This window comes from Chiloscyllium plagiosum, chromosome 20 (assembly GCF_004010195.1).
Source record: "Chiloscyllium plagiosum isolate BGI_BamShark_2017 chromosome 20, ASM401019v2, whole genome shotgun sequence".
In the NCBI taxonomy this organism is placed as follows: Eukaryota; Metazoa; Chordata; class Chondrichthyes; order Orectolobiformes; family Hemiscylliidae; genus Chiloscyllium; species Chiloscyllium plagiosum.
Window position 1 is genome coordinate 38812686 of NC_057729.1, and position 20104 is coordinate 38832789.

General features: G+C 39.7%; 1 protein-coding gene across 4 annotated transcripts in view; it reads right to left on the reverse strand.

Moving 5' to 3' along the window:
• l3mbtl1 (L3MBTL histone methyl-lysine binding protein 1) overlaps positions 1 to 20104 on the reverse strand; it is an 88396-nt gene that overhangs the window by 21079 nt on the left and 47213 nt on the right. For 3 of the 4 annotated variants that reach the window (XM_043710564.1, XM_043710566.1, XM_043710565.1), the window contains 7 exons: positions 16496 to 16600; positions 10593 to 10728; positions 9857 to 9948; positions 7564 to 7715; positions 5982 to 6058; positions 2384 to 2469; positions 2132 to 2242 (listed from right to left, as the gene is read on the reverse strand). In XM_043710564.1, the coding sequence (XP_043566499.1) occupies positions 2132 to 2242; positions 2384 to 2469; positions 5982 to 6058; positions 7564 to 7715; positions 9857 to 9948; positions 10593 to 10728; positions 16496 to 16600 (759 nt within the window). The remainder of the gene's footprint in view (positions 1 to 2131; positions 2243 to 2383; positions 2470 to 5981; positions 6059 to 7563; positions 7716 to 9856; positions 9949 to 10592; positions 10729 to 16495; positions 16601 to 20104) is intronic. The other variant, XM_043710567.1, reaches the window with a different exon arrangement.

Below are 20104 nucleotides of genomic sequence, written 5' to 3' on the forward strand. Positions count from 1 at the left end.
TGTGGGTTGGAGGTAGCATGTTGGTATAGGTAGAAGATTAGCAAATAGGGTTAAGTAGTTGTTTTTCAGATTGGCGACCTGTAACCAGTGGGGTTCCATAGGGGACAGTACTTGGGCCGCAACCACGTACAATATGTATTAATGACTTAATGGAAGGAAGCAAATATACTGCAGCCAAATTTGTAGATGACACAAAAAAAGCTGAACGGGTAAGCTGCAAGAGGGGTACAAACTGTTTACAGAGACATTATTGATAGGTTAAATGAATGTGAGAAAATGTGAAGTTGGTCATTTTGGAAGGGAGAACAAAAGAATTGTATTATTTAATTGGAAAAAGGCTGCAGAAACCTGCAACACAAAAGGACTCGGGGTACTGTTGCACAAAACTCAGAAAGCCTGCATCCAGATTCAGTAGGTATTCCAGAGGGCTGATGGAATGGGCCTTTATTTCAAGGGAATTGGAGTAAAAGAGTAGAGAAGTGTTACTGCATCTGTACAAGGTGCTGGTGAGAGACCATTTCTGAATTGTGAGCAGTTTTGGTCACCTATGTAAGGATAGATATTATTTCATTGGAGGCAGTTCGGGGAAGGTTCAATAGGATGATCCCTGGTATAGAGGGATCATCTTATGAGTAAAGGCTAAATAGGTTGGGACTCTACTCACTGGAATATAGAAGAATGAGACGTGATTCCATTGAAACAAAAAGGATTCTTAAAGGGCTTGACAGGAAAATTGCTGGGAGGATGTTTCCCCTCATGGGAAAGTCAAGGACCAGACAGCATAGTCTCAGAATAAAGAGGTGCCAATTTAAGACTGTGATGAGGAGGAATTTCTTCTCTGAGGGTTGAGAGTCTTTGGAATTCCTTATTATGTAAAACTATGGGGATAAAGTCCCTGGGTATATTTAAGGCCAGATAGATTCGTGATCAGTAGAGGAATCAAGTGTCACAGAGAAATACAGGAAAGTGGGTGTGAGGACTGGTGGATTAGCTGTGATCCTATTGAATGGCAGAGCAGGCTTAAAGGGCTGAACAGCCTACTCCTGAACCTATTTCTTCTTCTTTTGCACTCCAACCAGCAGAGAAATTTTCCCCAACTTCCATAAACTTGAAATTAATTGTGGTTCCTTGATGCTCTCCCCACTTAAATATCGCCTTGAAGTCAAGTGCAGTCACTCTTACTTCATCTCTGATATTCAATTCTTTTGTCCATGTTTGACAACGACTGTAGTAAAGTGTAAAACTGAACAACCCTGGCAGATCCTCAACTCATCAGGTCATTGTGGAATAAGTCCTTCTTGATGATGACACTTTCCTTGATTTTGCTGATGATTGAAAGTAGACTGATGGAACATTTCAGTACTTGACGCTCACTAATAAAATTCACTCTAACACTTTCAGAGCCAGAGGGTATGAATATAAGCCCACAAGTGAGTCCAAGAAAGGCCTAAAACTGCATTCCACCACATCCTTGCCCCATTATTGAGGATGTTTTAAAAAATTCCTGAGTCAGTTTCAGAACTCAAGAAGGATTGAACAGATTCACTTTTCAGGTGAGTAGCAAAAATGCTCCATACAACCAAGATGACCTTCCCACAATAATTCTGCACAATGGCCAACAATGAAATTTGGATGGAACTGGTGAGATCAATCCCAGAGTAACCAGCAACCATTACTGGGCACACACTGGATTTAGTTGAGTTGCTTTCTTATCAGGTGCTACTATCTTAACATTTTCAGTTAAGATTTTCACATGGTTGTGGCATTCAACTGAGACCAACAAATTTAGTTGGTAAATTCTCCATGATCTTCGGCCGAATTTGATCTAACCTGCTATTCAACAAATCCATATTACAAACCCATAGTTAAAAGTCAAGAGTGTGGTGCTGGAAACGTACAGCAGGCCAGGCAGCATCCGAGGAGCAGGAGAGTCGACGTTTCGGGTATAAACCTTCATTAGGCATCAAGGCTTATGCCCAAAACATTGACTCTCTTGCTCCTCAGATACTGCCTGACCTGCTGTGCTTTTCCAGCACCACACTCTCGACTCTGATCTCCAGCATCTGCAGTCCTCACTTTCTCCCCATATTTAAAAGTGCCAATTATTCCCAAATAAAAGCTTTTGAACTACCTTTAACTTATGCTCATCAACATCTACAATTGTAGATACACGAATCAGCGCTGGATTGCGTCTGTCTACAGCCTCCAGCTTCATGTTTCTCTGGAAACCATGTGGAGGGCGCTGAAACACAAGGCGATAAGGTTCGATTAGAGTTGAAACTTCAAAATTATTATACAAGATAAAAGTTAAAATTGAATGTGTGAAAATCTTTTTCAAAGCACCTTTAACAACTTGAGTAAATATTAAAGCCATGTCACTTACAACTTTAAATGCACGAGCAGGAGCAGGAGAAGATCCAGTTTCTTCTAAATACTTGTCCCAAGAAAAATGCTCTGGATGAGGGTAACCTAGAATAAAAGAAAAAAATATTTAAGTCTATACTGCAATTAAGTCCTCTTTTCATTGCATGCAGTTTTTCATGTTGGAGTCAGCAAGCTGTGAATGTTGGAACATTTAGGGAACAAATATATACAGAGGAACCTCAATTATTGGAACGAGATGGGTGAGCACTATTTCATTCGGATAATTGATTATTCCGTTAGTTGATTTTCCTCTGGAGCTCAGTGTACTCCCCATTCAGGAGACTAGGCAGCAGCACATCATGTGCGAGCCCCTGACCACCACCCGCTCCCAACCCCGCTCCCACCGCCTGCCTGCGCCCCAACCCCACTGCCACCCCCTGCCCGCCCCCATCCTGCACCCCCCACCCTGCCCGTTCCGCTATACCGTCTGCCCCAGCCCCGTCCACCCCCACCATCTAGCACCTACTAATGGCTTCACCCCCACCTCCCCACAACTCCTCCCCCCACTGGGGACAGCCAGGCTGGACACCAACAGTAAGACTGCTGCTGCCTTTGTGGGGTAAGTATCCAAATAGCGCACACACACACACACAACTTTTTATTGCAACTTTTTGACAGGTTCCACCTTTGCCGCATACAGGACAATGTTTGAGAGATTATCTGGAGAAGGGGGTGTTTAGGGTACACCCTTGTATAGAACTCCAGGGAAAGTGTGGGAGGGAGAGGGAGAGAGAGTGAGAGAGAGAGAGAGAGAGAGACAGCAGGAGGTTAGTCATTTGGAGACGGTTCCTGGACTGTCCAGGACTGTTCTTGGCAGCATTTCAGTGAGCCGAGTTCGTTTTTAATCATTGTACCTGTAAATAAAAGACGTCAGGGTTGAAACAGCTCTTTGACGTAATGTTTCTATCGGGACCTTGAGATCCCTTTTGGATAATCCAAAATTCGGATAATTGATATTTGGATAATCAAGATTCCTCTGCATAAGATGTTGCAACAGCTAACATCTCAAGGCTGCTAAATTCAATCCTGCCAAGGAACAAGGACAGTGGTTGTAGCAGAAGTGTGGGATGGCTGTAGGTACAGTGAGGTGTTGGAGTTAAAGCTCAGAAACATCCTGATAGGCGTGTGGGGTTCTGAAGAAACCAGCAAGCAATTCATACTTCAGTGCATCCAAGATGTATGGTGTGAAAGGCTCCCAAGCTGATCAAGGTTAAAGTTCAAGAATAAACAAGGGAAAACTGGCTGAGTGAAGTTAGCTGCCTATGAAAAGCTGGAGCACACCTGCACCTCAATGCTGGAGTGTAGTTTCCAGAATCCAGAGGAACACAGACTCAGGAGAGGACGATACACCAACAGAACATGAGCATTATTGAGGCAGTCCATGGTGAAGTGATGTTTGAGGGAGGTCTCGAGCTAGATCTTTAGAAGAGAAGTATTGAAATCTCTTGTGAAGTTTTAATGAGATATGATGACTGAAATCTAACTTTTTACTAATATTTGGGGATTTGCTGAAAAATCTATGGAATCTGTCCTAACTGCATTTGCTATTTGATGTGCCCAGTGGAGTTTTTGACTGTTACTCGTATTAACTCCACCTTAAATCTGGATATTAGAATATAAATTGTGTCGATATTGTAGATTGATTACTTTTACAACTGTATCGTAAAAATCATGGCTCTTTGTTCAAAACCATGGAACCTGTGGCTTTATTCTCTGAGTAAGCACCTGGATCTTACACTTTTTCAAATTGTACAAAATAAAACTACTGGTCCCTCTCCAGATTGGAACATAAATTCAGCAGTCTGGTCCAGGATTACAACAGTACCAAGGAACAGATTTTTAGGTAGGTTTTAACTTTTAAGCAAAGCAGCACATCACTAATTAAATTTCCAACTTGAAAACTACAGGATGTGTCTCCAGATAACCTGAGACTACTGCCAGGGTCAATTATTCCATTATTCTTTGAAGACAGAGAGGAATAGGGTAGACTATTGATGGGATGCATTGGCTGCAAAAGGAACATTCAAAACGTGATAGGACTTACCATTCTTTGGCTATCTTGTTTTCGATTTGATTTGATTTATTCTTGTCACATATATCGAGATACAGTGAAAAGTATTGTTTGGCATGCTAACCAGACAAAAAAAACTTACATGAGTGCAGGGAACAGAATGCAGAATGTAGTCTTATAGCTACAGAGAAGGTGCAAAGAAAGATAAACTCTAATATATGAGAGGTCCATTCATAAGTCTAATTACAGCGGGGAAGAAGCTGTTCTTAACTCTGTTGGTATGTGTTTTTAAACTTTCGTATCTTCTGCCTGGTGGAAAAGGGTGGAAGAGAGTATAACCAGGGTGGGAAAACTTCACTTTTTCCCCACAGTATACTCTGTATGCAAATCACATTTTCCACTTATGTAATGTATCAATATCTTTCTGTATGCTGTTTATATCCCTATCGCAAACTGCTGTTTCACCTACTTTATGTGTCATCTACAAATTTGACTACGGTACATTCACTTTCTTTCTCCAAGTCATTAATAACTATTGTAAACAGCTGTGATCCCTGTGGAGCCCCACCAGTCACCAAACTGAAAAAGAATCTCTTATCCCCTCTCGCTGTTGCCTGCCCATTAATCAATTCTTTAACCATGCCACCATAATACCTCCATCACCATGGGCTCTTATGACTTAACATTTTGTGAGGTATCTTGTTGAATTCCTTCTGGAAGTCCATATACAACACATTTACTGGTTCCCCTTTTTTCACTCTGGTTGAGACTTCCTCCAAAAACTCTTATAAATTAGTCAGACATGACTTACCTTTCAGGATGCTGCCTGAATTGCTGTGCTCTTCCAGCACCACTAATCCAGAATCTGGTTTCCAGCATCTGCAGTCATTGTTTTTACCTTTCATGAAGCCATGCTGACTCTTCTTGGTTGGATTATGATAAACCTTTGCCCTCTAGTTCTGGACTCCCCCACTCCAGGGAAAAGACCTTGTCCATTTATCCTATGCATGACCCTCATGATTTTATAAACCTCTATCAGGTCACCCCTCAGCCTCCACCACTCCAGGGAAAACTGCGCCAGCCTACTCAGCCTCTCCCTGATGCTCAAGTCCTCCAACCCTGGCAACATCCTTGTAAATATTTTCTGAACCCTTTCAAGTTTCACAACATCATTCCAATAGGAAGGAGACCAGAACTGTACACAATATTCCAAAAAGCAATGTCCTGTACAGCCACAACATGACCTCCCAACTCCTACACTCAATGCTCTGACTAATAAAGGAAAGCATACCAAATGCCTTCTTCACAATCCTATCTAGTGCGACTCTACTCTCAAGGAACTATGAGTCTGTACTCCAAGATCTCATTATTCAACAAAGCTCCCCAGGACCTTACCATTAGGTGTGTAAGTCCTGCTCTGATTTGCTTCCCTCATTGCTCACAGTTCTTTCTCCATGTGTTCTCCACTTATCTCAACCATTTGGACTACAGATCAAATTGGAAGCTTCAGATTCTGAACAGTTAAGTGTTGATATTCTCCACTTACCTTGCGGAGGCGTCAGTTGTTTACCGTGCTGCTGACACCAACCTACGGGGTGGATGTATGGACTGCTGGCTTCACACCTAGTGAAGAAAATTGTTGAGTTAGAGGAAGATAATCTATCTGTTCTCTTGGTTTGTTGTTGCTAAAACAATTAGTACATTAGTATTGCTATTTTTAAACATTGGCAGAAAATGAAACAATCAAGATTTTAGTTGCAATTACAACACATTCTGAGATCAATAGATGTTAAATGTGAATTGTAAATGACAAGATTCAAGATATACATTAAGATACTTTATGCCTGCATGTAGGCCCATTCCTCTGGTAGTTACTTGGTATTGTTTTGGTATTAGCTTTGATATTGATTTTACCAATAGAACTAGTAGAATACAAGTAAATACAAGTAGAACCAACATGTAATTACCATTTTTCAATCTCAGTTTAAAATTAGACAGGAGTTATATTCTAAACAGTGCATTGACCAAATGAAGTGAGAATCTGTCCTAGACATTAACAGCTCAGCTACTATTACAACCCAAATCTAACACAAAAGCCTTTTTGAGAATTGTTGAAATTCTGGCGTTGGCATTTTCGGCAGCACAGTGAGTTCGCTCTGGGATTCCAACAGCCTGGAATTCCTTGAGGTAGCTTCTGCAGCGTCCTCCAGCCAGAGATTCCAAAGTCCTGGCATGGTGGTTTGCTTCAGCAGGAGGTTCAGCAATGAGTTGTATCCTTGAGGTGGCTTCTCTATAGCCACTTTGGGATTCGAACGGCCCAAGTTTCAGCGGCTACAAGGTTGGCTTTCTGCAGCGACGGAGAATGTGGTTACTGTCTTTTCCTCAACACTGGGAACCCCTGAGCCATGAATTGAACAAAGGTGGTCTTAATTTATTTTAATATAGAATTTTTGTTATTAATATAGGCAAGGAATATGGCAACTTAAAACACTTTTCAATGTATTCTTTGTAAAAATACAAGTGACAATAAATTATTATTGTATTCTGATATTCCAAACATTTCTAATGATGATGTAACTGAAACCACAGGATATTGTAAGAATCAAATTATCTTAAAGATCATGGCTCTCACAATGGATAAAATGTAAGTGTCTACTCTCAATTGCTCGCAGAATAAATTATTGACCTTAGCTGTGTTAGTACCAAACATCAAATGGAACCAGTGAGAATAGGAAATAATCAGTCAAACATCTCAGGTAACTCTTACTGACTTGAATCACCAGGTGGCGCAAGAGCAGTAAGCCTGTTTAAATGAGGTATGATGCTGAGGTATGGAGTGAAAAGGCAAAAAAGAAAATCAGTTTTGTGGAAGAAACAATATGGACAAATCAAAAATCCCTCAGCATAACTCACATATATGTTGTCCATTTCTTATTTAAATAAACCTTAATCCATCCATGATTACATCCCATTTATTTCCCTAATTTCCTTAAGTTGTCATGCACTGGCAGTATTCTTCTTTCACCGCTACCTTTTTTACATTTCATTCCATAATGCCTTTTATGTGCCTTTTTGAGTTTATTTTCTTTGTAGCTTTCCCAGAATCTATGGCAAAATGAAAAGCCTACCAGTAATCATATGTGTCATCCCAGTTGTCAAAATGGACCAGGAACCTGTTCTCAACTATATCTGTCACTGTAGCAACACAGATTAGAGATGGATTCATTCTATCAACTGCTTCCAGTTTCATTCCAGTACGAAATCCCGAAGGGGTAATCATCTGAAAGAAAACTTACAATTAAAACATCATGACATTCAATCATTTTGCCTAACATCAATTGAACTATTCCAACATCACTTTTTAAAAGTCACTTTCACTTGTTTCAAACTTCTTCAAATTACATCAAACTACACAAATTACAAAAACCATGCAAACATGAGAACTATTGTAATCACAATTAGACTGTACGCATGTGAGCTTTTAATGATAATTTTCATAAACTCCTAGGAACAACATCAGTCATATTAAAGCACCTTCGGTTTCTGCCTTTTCCAAAACAATGATTTCATTCAATAACATACTTCTTTCAACTTCTCTTCCCAACCATCTGCATGGCCTTTTTCTCTTATTCAGTGATTCACGGGATGACATCATCACTGACCAGGCGAGCATTTATTGCTATTCATAATTGTTAACAGTCAACCACATTGCTGTGAGTAACGCAGAGGCCACATCAGGTAAGGGTGGTAGTTTCCTTACCTAAAGGGCATTAGTGAATCAACTTTTTTTAACCCAACAATCGGCAATGGATTCATAGTCACCTTTAGACTCTGAATTTAGAACTTATTGAAATCAATGCCATCTGCCTTGGTGGGATTTGAACATGCATCTCTTGGTTAATGGTCCAGTGATAACACCACTAGGCCATCGCCTCCCCACAAACATAAAGTCACCATTGTCTTACTCCTTCATTAGAGAGAGAGACAACTGGTAGTGGCTTAACTTCAGTCTCCACACCAGAGGAGAAACCAGAGGTGTCTCATAGAAAGACAGTCAAATAAGTTTCCATTAATGCTGACATATTCATGGGAACACAGGAATAATAGTCTCTGTTCAGCCTTTCTGAACTATTCTTCCAATGAGTTACAGCATGGCTAAAAACATAAGAACATAAACAAGAGCATCAAAAGATCACGTGACTCTTAGATCTTGCAATCTTCCAAGCAATATAATCATTGCTGATCTTGTGTCTCGATTTCCACCAGCTCCCATATTGTCCGACTCTGAGACACCAAAAATCTACTTCACCCTTGAACATACCCAACCATGGAGAATCCACAATTTTCAGGGATAGAAAGGTCTTATGATTGACATTGTCACAAGTGAGGACATTATTCCTTATCAAATAATATACCCTTTTTCCTCACACCATGTCGCCATGTTCCAGATTCCACAGCCAAATGGAACAACCTCTCAATGTCTACCCTGTTAAGCCCCTTAGGAATCCTGTATATTTTAAAAATATCATCTCTAATTGTTCTGACTTCCAGGGAGTGTAGATATAATTTACTTAGCCTGTAGCTCAATTTTCCCACCTTTAATCCATATCCCCTTATCTAATAAAAATCTGTGAATTTCGATCAACCATTGCCTTTTGAGAAAGGGAACTCGAGGTTTCTACTAACTTTTGCATTGGGAGCTGCTTCTTGGTCTCTTTCTGAATACACTAGTCATAATTTTAAGATTCTCTCATCAAGAGAACATTTGCTTGATAAAACATGTTTCCAATTATATAGTTATAAACTACATTACCCCTTAGTCTACTAAACACCTAGGGGTATAAGCCAATGTTTGAGCCCTGGTGCTATCCTGGTGAACCTCCAAATGCCAATGTATTCTTCTTGAAGATGCAGTGCACCCAATGTGCTCTCCATGATCGTTCAAATTAGTGAATGTGATTCACAAACAAACTAAATTCAGATTGCAAAATAACATTCATTTAAGACTGTTCCAGCTGACATTTCAACATTTGGTCTGGGATGAACAGAAATTCCTTCACTCAAACATTTGCAAGTCTTTGGAATTCTCCACCCTGGACGGCCATGGATGCTGCAGTCATTGTATTTACAAGTCAAGATAGATTTTTGGATACAAATGAAATGAAGGGATATGCAGATAATGCAGAAAGCTGTAGCTGAGGTGGAAGTTCAGATATGACCTTATTATTAAATTGTGGAGCAGATTCAAGGGACAGTAAGGCATCTACCTGCCCCTGCTTCTTACATTCTTATATTCATTTGCAGGCTGATTAAAATGTTTAAAGCTATATGAGAAAGGCCTTAGTATCAACCTGAGAAGAAAGCTATGTTGTTCAAACAGCCAAATGTAAGAAATTGCTTAAAAATAATGCAGTTGCTCACTGTATTTTGATTGAAGAAGAGTTGTTTTGGTGCAGCTTGTGCCTTTGTTATCTTCAGATAATTCGGCCAGTTGAATTCTTCCTCTTTGTATCCTGAAATGTTAGCACAATAGCATTCTATACTCAAAAGAATCAATCAGTTCTGTACTAAAATAATTCCTTTCACTTAAATCATATCAATCTGCACTGTAAATTTGAATTAATTTTCACATTTGTCCAAAGCTGTACTTGAATATTTTTCAAAAAAAAATTGATAATACTAGGTTTTGATATGATGCCATCTGGTGGAAAATGTCTATTTTTGTTTCTGTGGACAACGTCCCAAAGTCATAACACAGCAGACACACAGTATTCTGATGCAGTCTAAAAGGTAATTTTATAAACAAAATCATGAATTATGTAGTAAGCACAGCATACATGCTTACTTAATGATAAAGTAAATCTTTGACAATCACAAGGTTTGTTCTGACTGACATTGTAATCGAATGTGCTCTTATCAAACTTGGCACAAGTGGCATCAAATAAGATCATCAAACTTATTAATCAAATGATATAAGCCTTTGCCATATGTACATTTTCCCTCCAATACATAACTGTATTTCAGGATATTGTTTCTGATTCTATCAATAGTTTTGTACCAGGTCATTTCAATTTAACGCATGTAAGGTTATAGCCTAGTTTACTCATAAATACCCAAAGCATGAGTTTAATGAGATTAATGCCAGAATATCTCTCACCTTTAGCCAGATGTAATTTGTGACCTGTCTTCTCACACCATCCTGCCGGATGGATATCTGGAGAGTCCGCATTCACCCAGAAATCATGACACTCAGAATAACCATCAAAATGGAGTCGCAAACGATAACCACAAACCTTTAGGAAATAAGACATTGTTATGATTATCCAGGTAGCCTTTCCTGCAGTTTCATTATTAAATTACTTACTCTTAGCACTCTTGCTTTATCCTTTAAAGTGTATGTTACCTTACAAAAGTGATGGTGAATTTAAGCCTAGCAAACCAGGCACTTAACCCCATGCAGCTATCATTATCACCAACAAGAAGCAAACTATCATTAAGTAGCAAAGTCTCAGCATATCATTTTCCTGTGCAATATCATAGACTCATCTTTTGAAACCACCAGGACAAACTAAATGATAACAACTACATTCTCAACAGTTAATAACTAGTTAAATAATTAAAGTATGTCACATACAAGGATTGCATACTTAATTGATCTAACTATTTCAACCAAGGATTAACACTGTTTTTAATTCTTACTGTGGCTTCACTAGCCTTTAGCTGCACTATAGTTGAAGAACAGGTTAATGATTGATCCCAAGCTCTACCAACAATACCACGTACAAAAAAGATGTGTATCACACTGGCAAGACAAGAAGTCTCTTCCTCGGAATCTCTTCCCCAGTGAAAGAAGAGCAAACGCTTCACCTGACACCACATATAGTGAAATGGCTGAAATTAGGAACTCAGTGGGATTTAGCAAACAGATTTGTATCCCATTACTCCCAAAGGGTTATGTTCTAAATTCAGTACTGGTAAGTTTAATTGGTGGTTCTGGAACATTTGTTGACATAACTGATAGCAGGAGCAACAGAAAAGATAGCCACAAGATCACTAGTCATTGTATGAGAAGAGGTGGTTACAAACAAAGCCATGGGAACATGCATTACTCCAATCTTATTACCACATGACTTGAATTAGCAGTAAGAACATTAAAAAGCGTACCTATCTCATTTGCCTAATCCTTCAGATGTATATTGATAACGTTCTTTTCATCTTTTAAATTGCAACATCTTGCTATTTTGTAACCAAAAATTGTCAGTATGAATTGGAGAAATTTAAACTAGAGATTTTTACATTCCAAGCATCAACACAGGTGCTTATTTCCAATTAATCCACCTTAAGGTTACCAGAATTCACTGCCCAGGTTTTCTGCTGGGGGAGAGCCTTCCCTTTACCAAAATTGCTGATGAGAATTGACAAGCCTAAATTTCTAACATTAACATTCAAACTATAAATTGCTGGGGTAGCACTATTTGTCCTAAAGTGCAAAAGTCCCAAGGGTTCATCTTGCTTCAGATTGTTTAGGTTCAATATTTGATTGCTGAGTTACAGGTTTTCAAGAATTATAGCAGGTGAAATGTGTCTGTTGTGTTACTGGGATCAATCCACACAGCAGCAGCTCCCTGAAAAAAAGTAATCTCTGTTGATATTGTTTGACAACATAAAATATCAGTTTGTTTTGAAAACGCCGACATATCTAGTTTTGAGTTGAGCTAATCTTAGATTCTTATAACCTAACACAAAAATCAGAAATGCCAATTATAGTGAGGAATTCAAATAATCAATATTCATCATAGTACTGTCAAACCCTGTGAGAAAACTGAAGTAATGTCACAGCAACAAGGATTCTACAATGAGTTGGCTCGGGCTCATTGGGCGAACTTCAATGTTGACAATAGGGCTGTTGTTCACTGGTGAGAGAATCACCAGCAGTAACCCCATCACCTCCCTCAGGGAAGGCCTGCCAGATTTAAAAGCACCATCAGACAGCCTTCACTGTGCTTACCAGGGATGTAGGAGTCCCACTCACAGGAGCAGCCATCAGTCAGCAACTGACAGCTCTCCAAGATCGATCAACACCACTGAGATCAATGATCATTGCCAGAAACTCATCCACCAAGAATCATTGAAGGAGCCAGAGCAAAAGAGAAAGAGAGAGCTGTTGTGGAGAGGGATTAGGAATCATAATAAAAAGCAGGGGGTGAATTTCAGGAGGTCCCTCTTCCGAAAGCCAGATCCCTCAGCTGGGCAATGAATGTGTTTGGATGAAAATCCATCCCTCAGCCTCCAACAAATCCCCCACGCACTCGCGCATCAGCTACCAGTTGAATGCTAGTGCAGGAGAGACAATGTGCTTAAATGAGCATCAATTGCCTAATTATGGGCCACAATTGTCACTTTGGTGGGTAGTCCTTCCACAAGCCATCCCATTCCAGAAGTAATCAGGCAAAGGCAAAGACAGAAAGGTGACAGGCTTTCCACCGTGTAGCCTCTTGCTTGACTAAATGCTCCCCCTACCCATCTCTGAACAAACAGCAGGGGGATGGTGCTATAATTCTAGACATTGTGTAGATACACTGCCTTCTGGTGACAGACAGAGCAATTTTGTTAGTTAACTTTGGCATGACTTGCTTCTTTTGCTTACCATGCTGAATCAAACAAATGCAAACAGAGCACATATCTAAGGGCAGAAATCGTTTCACATTTTAGAAGTTTTCTGGATCAAAATCTGATGATACAAATCTAACGTTGCAACACTGAAATGAGCTTGGGCCATGTTCGTTCAGATGTTCTGCAGGGACCTCTGGTGGCTGACCTGAAACAAATGCAAGTGTAACCTCTTTTTACAGCATCTTGTATCTGAATCAGGAACTTTTTATGCAGTTGAAGCCTGGGTGCATGTGAAGCAACTTCAATGATTCATGCGCTTCTACTCACACCCCTTATAGCCCTTCATTCCTTTTGGAATTGTGCCCTGTAATTAGCATTATTTTGCTTCATTCTGCCTACCAAATCTTAGTTCCTTGCATGAAATTCTATCTGCTTCATGCCCTCCCATCACGCTCCTCTTGTTTATCACCTTCCTCCTCAAAGTTCACAATCCAAGATTTTTGTTGCTTGCAAGTTTTGCAGTTATGCCCTGTACACCCAAGTCTGACATTAATAAATATCAGGAAAAGTAGTGGTTCTAATACTGACCCCTGGAAAATCCCACTGTAAATCTTCTTCCGGTCTCAAAAGCAACAATTCCCCTGGCTCTCTATGTTCTGTCAGTTAGCAAATTCACACCCATGCTGCTACTGTTCCTTTTACTCCATGGGGCTTTATCTTTGCTGACAGATCTGTTCGGTGTCACTCTGTCAAATGCCTTTGGGAGTCTCCACACATCATATCAACTGCACTACCCTCAGCAACCCTCTCCATTACCTCATCAAAAAGCTTGACCGAGTTATTAAACGTGGTTCGCAAATAAGTTGCTGGACTTATTCTTAGCCCCTTTTTTGAACAGGAGTGAAACATTTGTAATTCTCCAGTTTTCTGGCATCACCCTTGTTTCTAAGGAGGCTTTGAATATTATGGTCAGTGTCTCTACAATTTCCACTTTTACCTACTTCGCTCAGTATTTCTGGCTGCCATCTCACTGCCTAGGTGATTTATCCAGCCTTTTTAAGAACTTGTGCATGACACAGTGGCTCAGTGGTTAGTACTTCTGTTTCACAGTGCCAGGAACCTGGGTTTAATTCCACCCTTGGACGACTGTCTGTGTGGAGTTTGCACATTTTCCCCATGTCTGTGTGGGTTTCCTCCATGTGCTTGGGTTTCCTCCCACAATCTAAAGATGTGCAGGTTAGATGGACTGGCCATGCTAAATTGCCCCATAGTGTCTGGGAATGGCAGGCTAGATGGGTCAGCCATGGCAAATGCAGGGTTACAAGGATAGGGTAGGGGGAAGGGTCTGAGAGGGTTGCTGTTTGCAGGATCAGTGTGACTCGATCAGTTGAATGGCCTGCTTTAACATTGTAGGGATTCTATTTTCCATTTATCAATATTCAGCACATCCTGTCCATTGATGTCCTCGTTCAGTATGGCTTTTGCAGCAACTTTTGCCTTGGCAGATGCAAAATGTTCATTTAGTACATTAAGAATGCTCTTTGCTTCCATGTATACATCTTCTTTTTAGTCTGTAATTGATCCTATTTTTCCTTTTACCAACTTTTAACTCCAAGCCCAATGTTAAAACATTAAAACATGCACTGTGTCACCAATGGCAGTGAAAAATCACTGTGGCTCGAAACTTTTATGCCTCTGGTTTCTTTAAAGCTGCTTCTGGAAGAAATTTGTCATTCGAACATGTCACTGGGGTTTGCGAGGTCCTTAACTCAGTTCCCCAATGAGGCAGTCAAGTAAGAAGAAGAGTCACTGACGCCGTCCCAGGTTGTTGGATTCCTATAAATACAAGGCGTGATAGACTGCAAGCCCACAGTCTGCATGGAACAAGTAAAGGATGTTTTTTCAATGGGAAAGATTTTTATTCATTTCATGCTCACCCTTTTTATGATTACAAGTTGCTTGTTCTTCAACCCGTACATGTTTACAAAGTTAAAAATCACACAACACCAGGTTATAGTCCAACAGGTTTATTTGGAAGCACTAGCTTTCTGAGCATTGCTCCTTCATCAGGTGGTTGTCCACAACCACCTGATGTAGGAGCAGTGCTCCGAAAGCTAGTGCTTCCAATTAAACTTGTTGGGCTATAACCTGGTGTTGTGTGATTTTTATCTTTGTACACCCCAGTCCAACACCGGCATCTCCAAATCATGACATACATGCTTACAGCTTATTCTTCATGTGAACCTAGCCTTTGGAACAGTGAGCCTTCTCCTGCAGCTACCTTTTCCCTGTTATTGTATGTTCTACATGTATGTAGGGAGGAGAGCAGAATAATTAAATATTGAGTTATCAGGTTCCTTCAATAAGTGGCATGTGGTCACTTCGCAATACAATACCTTCACCACATCATCAATATAAATAATGTTGTCAGGTACCTTATAGGGAAGAATAAATATTACAGGGATAGATGCAAGCTATTCAGGAAGAGAAGGTTATCTCATCAATAGTTTCAATGAAAACCTGAGTTTGAGAAAGGGTTTTAAAGGTGAAAAGTTATCTTATTAAAGATAGGTTTTAATTAAAAAAACAAACTGAAGAACTGCAGATGCTGGAAATCAGAACCAAAGAAAATAGAAATTGCTGGAAAAACTCAGCAGATCTGGCAGCATTCGTGGAAGGAAAGCAGAGTTAACATTTCGGGTTCAGTGACAAATCCTCAAAACATGGTTTGCACAAAAGACTAAAATATGAATGCTGCAGGCAATGTCAAGACAGAGTTAAGAGGGTGGAGCAAGGTATGGAGGAGTTGGAAACAAGGATGAGGATTATAAATTTAGTATGTTGCAAAACAGTCAACCAAAATCTGCATCAGAAAATTCATAGGATTTGCAAGTACCTTCTGCACTCCTCTGCAGTTAAGGTCTCATAGAAGTTAAGGGATTTAATTCATATTATCTAATTGATACAATCTTCAACTTCCTATGTTAACCCACTAAATTATTTCTGCCATCTACTGTCCTTTGTATGTTGACAATAGTTTTGAGAAAAAACATTCATTGCATTTGTCACAATAAATAAAATATTCAAAGATTAATGAAGTAATTCTGATTACACATACACTTGTCACATACTTGTCTTACAGTACATACAAATTCACTAATGTACTGTATTCTGAAATGAATTTCAGCTTGAATTTCAACAGCTCTCAGATGGATCATTGTCAGGGGACTCACTCATCAAAAAACAATCAACAGGAAACTCTAAATCTAAAAGCCAGCAAACATATTCAATAAGTGAAATGGCTCTTCAGGAACTGACTTTTTTTTCTGTTCTTTATTCCTTCACTATTTACAACCTGAACCTGTTCATTCCATGCAGCAGTTACTCAATTTTTTATAATTTAAATGTATAAAGGTACAATCAAAAATGAAACATTGCTTCCAGTACCTCAAACACGGTGAGTACAAAGTACATTGATGGATGCGTAGGATCAATACCTTCTAACTTCATTCCTGCTCTGAAACCATTTTTATTCAGTGGGAAGGACTGATACTGTTCAAAACAAGATAATTGCAGTTACATTGTAAAATAATTACAATATATTACCTTGACCTCAGTGAATTTAAATATTGACATCCAGCTTCAATAACATGCTCCTCAACTTTGACACTCAAATATATTTCAGTTAGAAATCACACAACACCAGGTTATAGTCCAACAGGTTTAATTTGAAGCACACTAGCTTTCAGAGTGATGCTCCTTCATCAGGTGATTGACAATCACCTGATAAAGGAGCGTCGCTCCGAAAGCTAGTGTGCTTCAAATTAAACCTGTTGGACTATAACCTGGTGTTGTGTGATTTTTAACTTTGTACACCCCAGTCCAACAGCGGCATCTCCGAATCATATTTCAGTTAGTTTTTGATCACTAAAACAAAGAGTTGTCATAAACATGGTAGTGCCTGTTCTGTAAACTTCTGTGGTTTTAAATAGATTATACACTGACATACAGTAACATCTACCACCAAAGGCAGAAGTTAGGAGACTGCTCCATATGTTTAACCAAGCCTGCAGGAGTGAATGTTTTCCTTTTACTTAACTCCTCAGATTGGTACACTCAGGTTGTGTGCAATTCTGGTCTCCCTCCTACAGGAAGGATGTTGTAAAACTTGAAAAGGCTCAGAAAAGATTTATAATGTTGTTGTAAGGGTTGGAGGGTTTCAGCTACAGGGAGAAGCTGACAAGGCTGGGGCTGTTTTGCCTGGAGCGTCGGAGGCTAACCTTACAGAGGTCACCTTATAAAATCAAGAGGGACATGGATAGGATAAATAGACAAAGTATTTTCCTTAGTTTGGGGGAGTCCAGAATAGAGGGCATAGGTTTAGGGTGAGAGGGGAAAGATGTAAAAGGGACATAAGGGACAACTTTTTCATGCAAAGCAGGGTGCATGTATGGAATGAGCTGCCAGAGAGAGTGGTGGGGGCTGATACAATTACAACATATAAAAAGCATCTGGATGGGTATATGAATACGAAGGGTTTAGAGGGATATGGGCCAAGTGTTGGCAAATGGAACTAGACTAATTTAGGGTATCTGATCAGCATTGACGAGTTGGACTGAAGGGCCTGCTTCCATGCTGTACATCTCTATGACACTTAGAGACAGTTTTGAATGTTTTGAAAGTTGTTTTATTTTCAATACATTATGTACTTGAAGATATATAAAGTTAAGGAGAATCAAGCCAGTTAGACCTTTTCAAAGAGCAAATATTTATATTATTTAAAAATTTATTCAGTAAGAATATGAAATGGTAACACACACACATACACACACACACACACACACTCTCACACACACACACACACACACTCCACTGAAACTGCAGCCAAGGTAGCAGTTCTTCAGGAGTCAATCAATAACTTTCCGAAAGAGGGTTATGGCATTTGAAATTCCTTTTATTTTAACATTACCCATCTCTGTGACATATTCCAATATGTAACAGAGTTAGGATCAAGCTTAAACAAACTGTTGAGAGAGAGATATTATTATTCCATTTTTCAGGCATTCTTGATGTTAATGCCTTTCCCCAGCAAGCAGACATTCTTGTAATATTCTGGTATCCTGGGTAAATGTTTGGTCATATGACAGAAATGGTACACTTTGGGGATAATGATATTAACAAAGATATCTCAATCTCCTAGTGTCGAGACTATCAAGATGCCATCAAAACAGAAGTCTTCAGCCCCTTCTTTGCAGAATGTGTTTTTCCTTTGTCTCTGATAGTTTTCTGCAGATGTAGTGATTGTTGCTCGTTGTCTTTAGGCTTTTTCCTAAGTTGAAACAGGACAGTCAGCTATGAAAAGTAAATGCTGATATTGCCAGCGATACCTACATCCCATCGAGCCTGCTCCATTGTTCATCATGACCAGATCTGATCCTCCATTTCAAAACCATACTTCTATTGAGACAGGATTTCAACATCCACTCCTGCTCATTTGTGATGTTAGAGATACCATACTCAATAGCAGTCCTGGTAGTATCATTAAGGTGTATGTTTAAGCTGATGGATGGTGTGCAGGAATTCTATGATGGGACAAGCTCAAAGTGAGCTTCTTCTCCTGCAAGGTAAAAACAATGACTGCAGATGCTGGAAACCAGATTCTGGATTAGTGGTGCTGGAAGAGCACTGCAATTCAGGCAGCATCCGAGGACAGGTTGCCTGTCCTCGGATGCTGCCTGAATTGCTGTGCTCCTCCTCCTGCAACACTGCCTCTAATGTATCAAAGGCACTGTCAGTGATAGAGATGGCAAACATGAATTAGAACTATCAAGAAGGTAAGAAGTTATCACTGTGCATTCATCCATCTTTCAGCTGCTATGATATTAAGTCAATGTGACTGTGTGTTGTATGTCACATAGCTGTGTGATACACTGTGACCTCTTCAGTCTACAAATTAGAAATCTAGAGAAATCAAATGTCTGGAGACTTGTTGACCTACACAAATCACAGACTCGTCATTCACAGCACTCTAAAAATTCACGGAAGTAGTGAATGCAATGACATGGAAGGTTATTCTAATGGGCCTACATCAACTGGAGCTGAGAGCAACAATCTTTGGTTGTTACAATGAGAAGACTGCAGGAGAGAGAGTGATAAGGATACAAAAGGAAAATAAGTTGGTCAATTGGGAAGGAGTTCTCAAGCCTTTTGCACCAACAGTAAATTACCAATATTTCTGAGAACTTAAATGATCTCAGATTTTTTGATATTGGTGGTTCAGTGTATACTTCTTACCTTGTCTCAGTCTATTGGAAGTGCTAATTCTGGATTATCTGGAATCACCTGTTCCCTCAATGTCAATAACTCCTTTCAGTACAATGTAATAGTTTAGAAACATGGAAGATACATTATTCTGATAAATAAAATGTTTTGTCACAGTGTTATATCTCAGATCCATATTTATATCCAGTTTACCCATCTGAGGTGAGGCATTCTAATGGATTTATCTAAACCAGAAAATTCCAAATTCCAATTCTGCTTTGTTGCAAAGTATTCCAGAGCAGAGAAAGTTAATTCTGACAGCAGGTAGGTGGGAGAAATCTCCCTCTCCATCTACAAAGGCCAATACTTGGTTTATCTCCAGTGATTCCTCCTCAGCAGCTCTCGGTATGCATTTGACTGGAGGACCAGCGCTAGTTGTCTGCCTCCCGCTTGCATTTTGCGTTTTCTTCTCTTGCAAGGTGAAAGAGACGCCAGAGTTTGATAAATTAACTGTGTCCAAAGAATTGATGGACAGCATTCATGGATGTCATTGTGTTGGGCTGGTTGTGACAGTGCGTTAAGGCAAGAGAGTATCAGTGGTGTATGGTCAGATGAGGATTCGTGAAGATGTCTGAATGGAAAGGAATGGGTGCACCTGCCAGATGTGATGTTACATTGAGAAATATGCAAGAGACTTGGAAAAAAAATGAAGTGGTTCTGGGTCAGATGTGCTTTAGGATATTCTAAACCTGTCATGCCATTCATATTTCCAGGTTTGTTTGGGTCATTAAACCT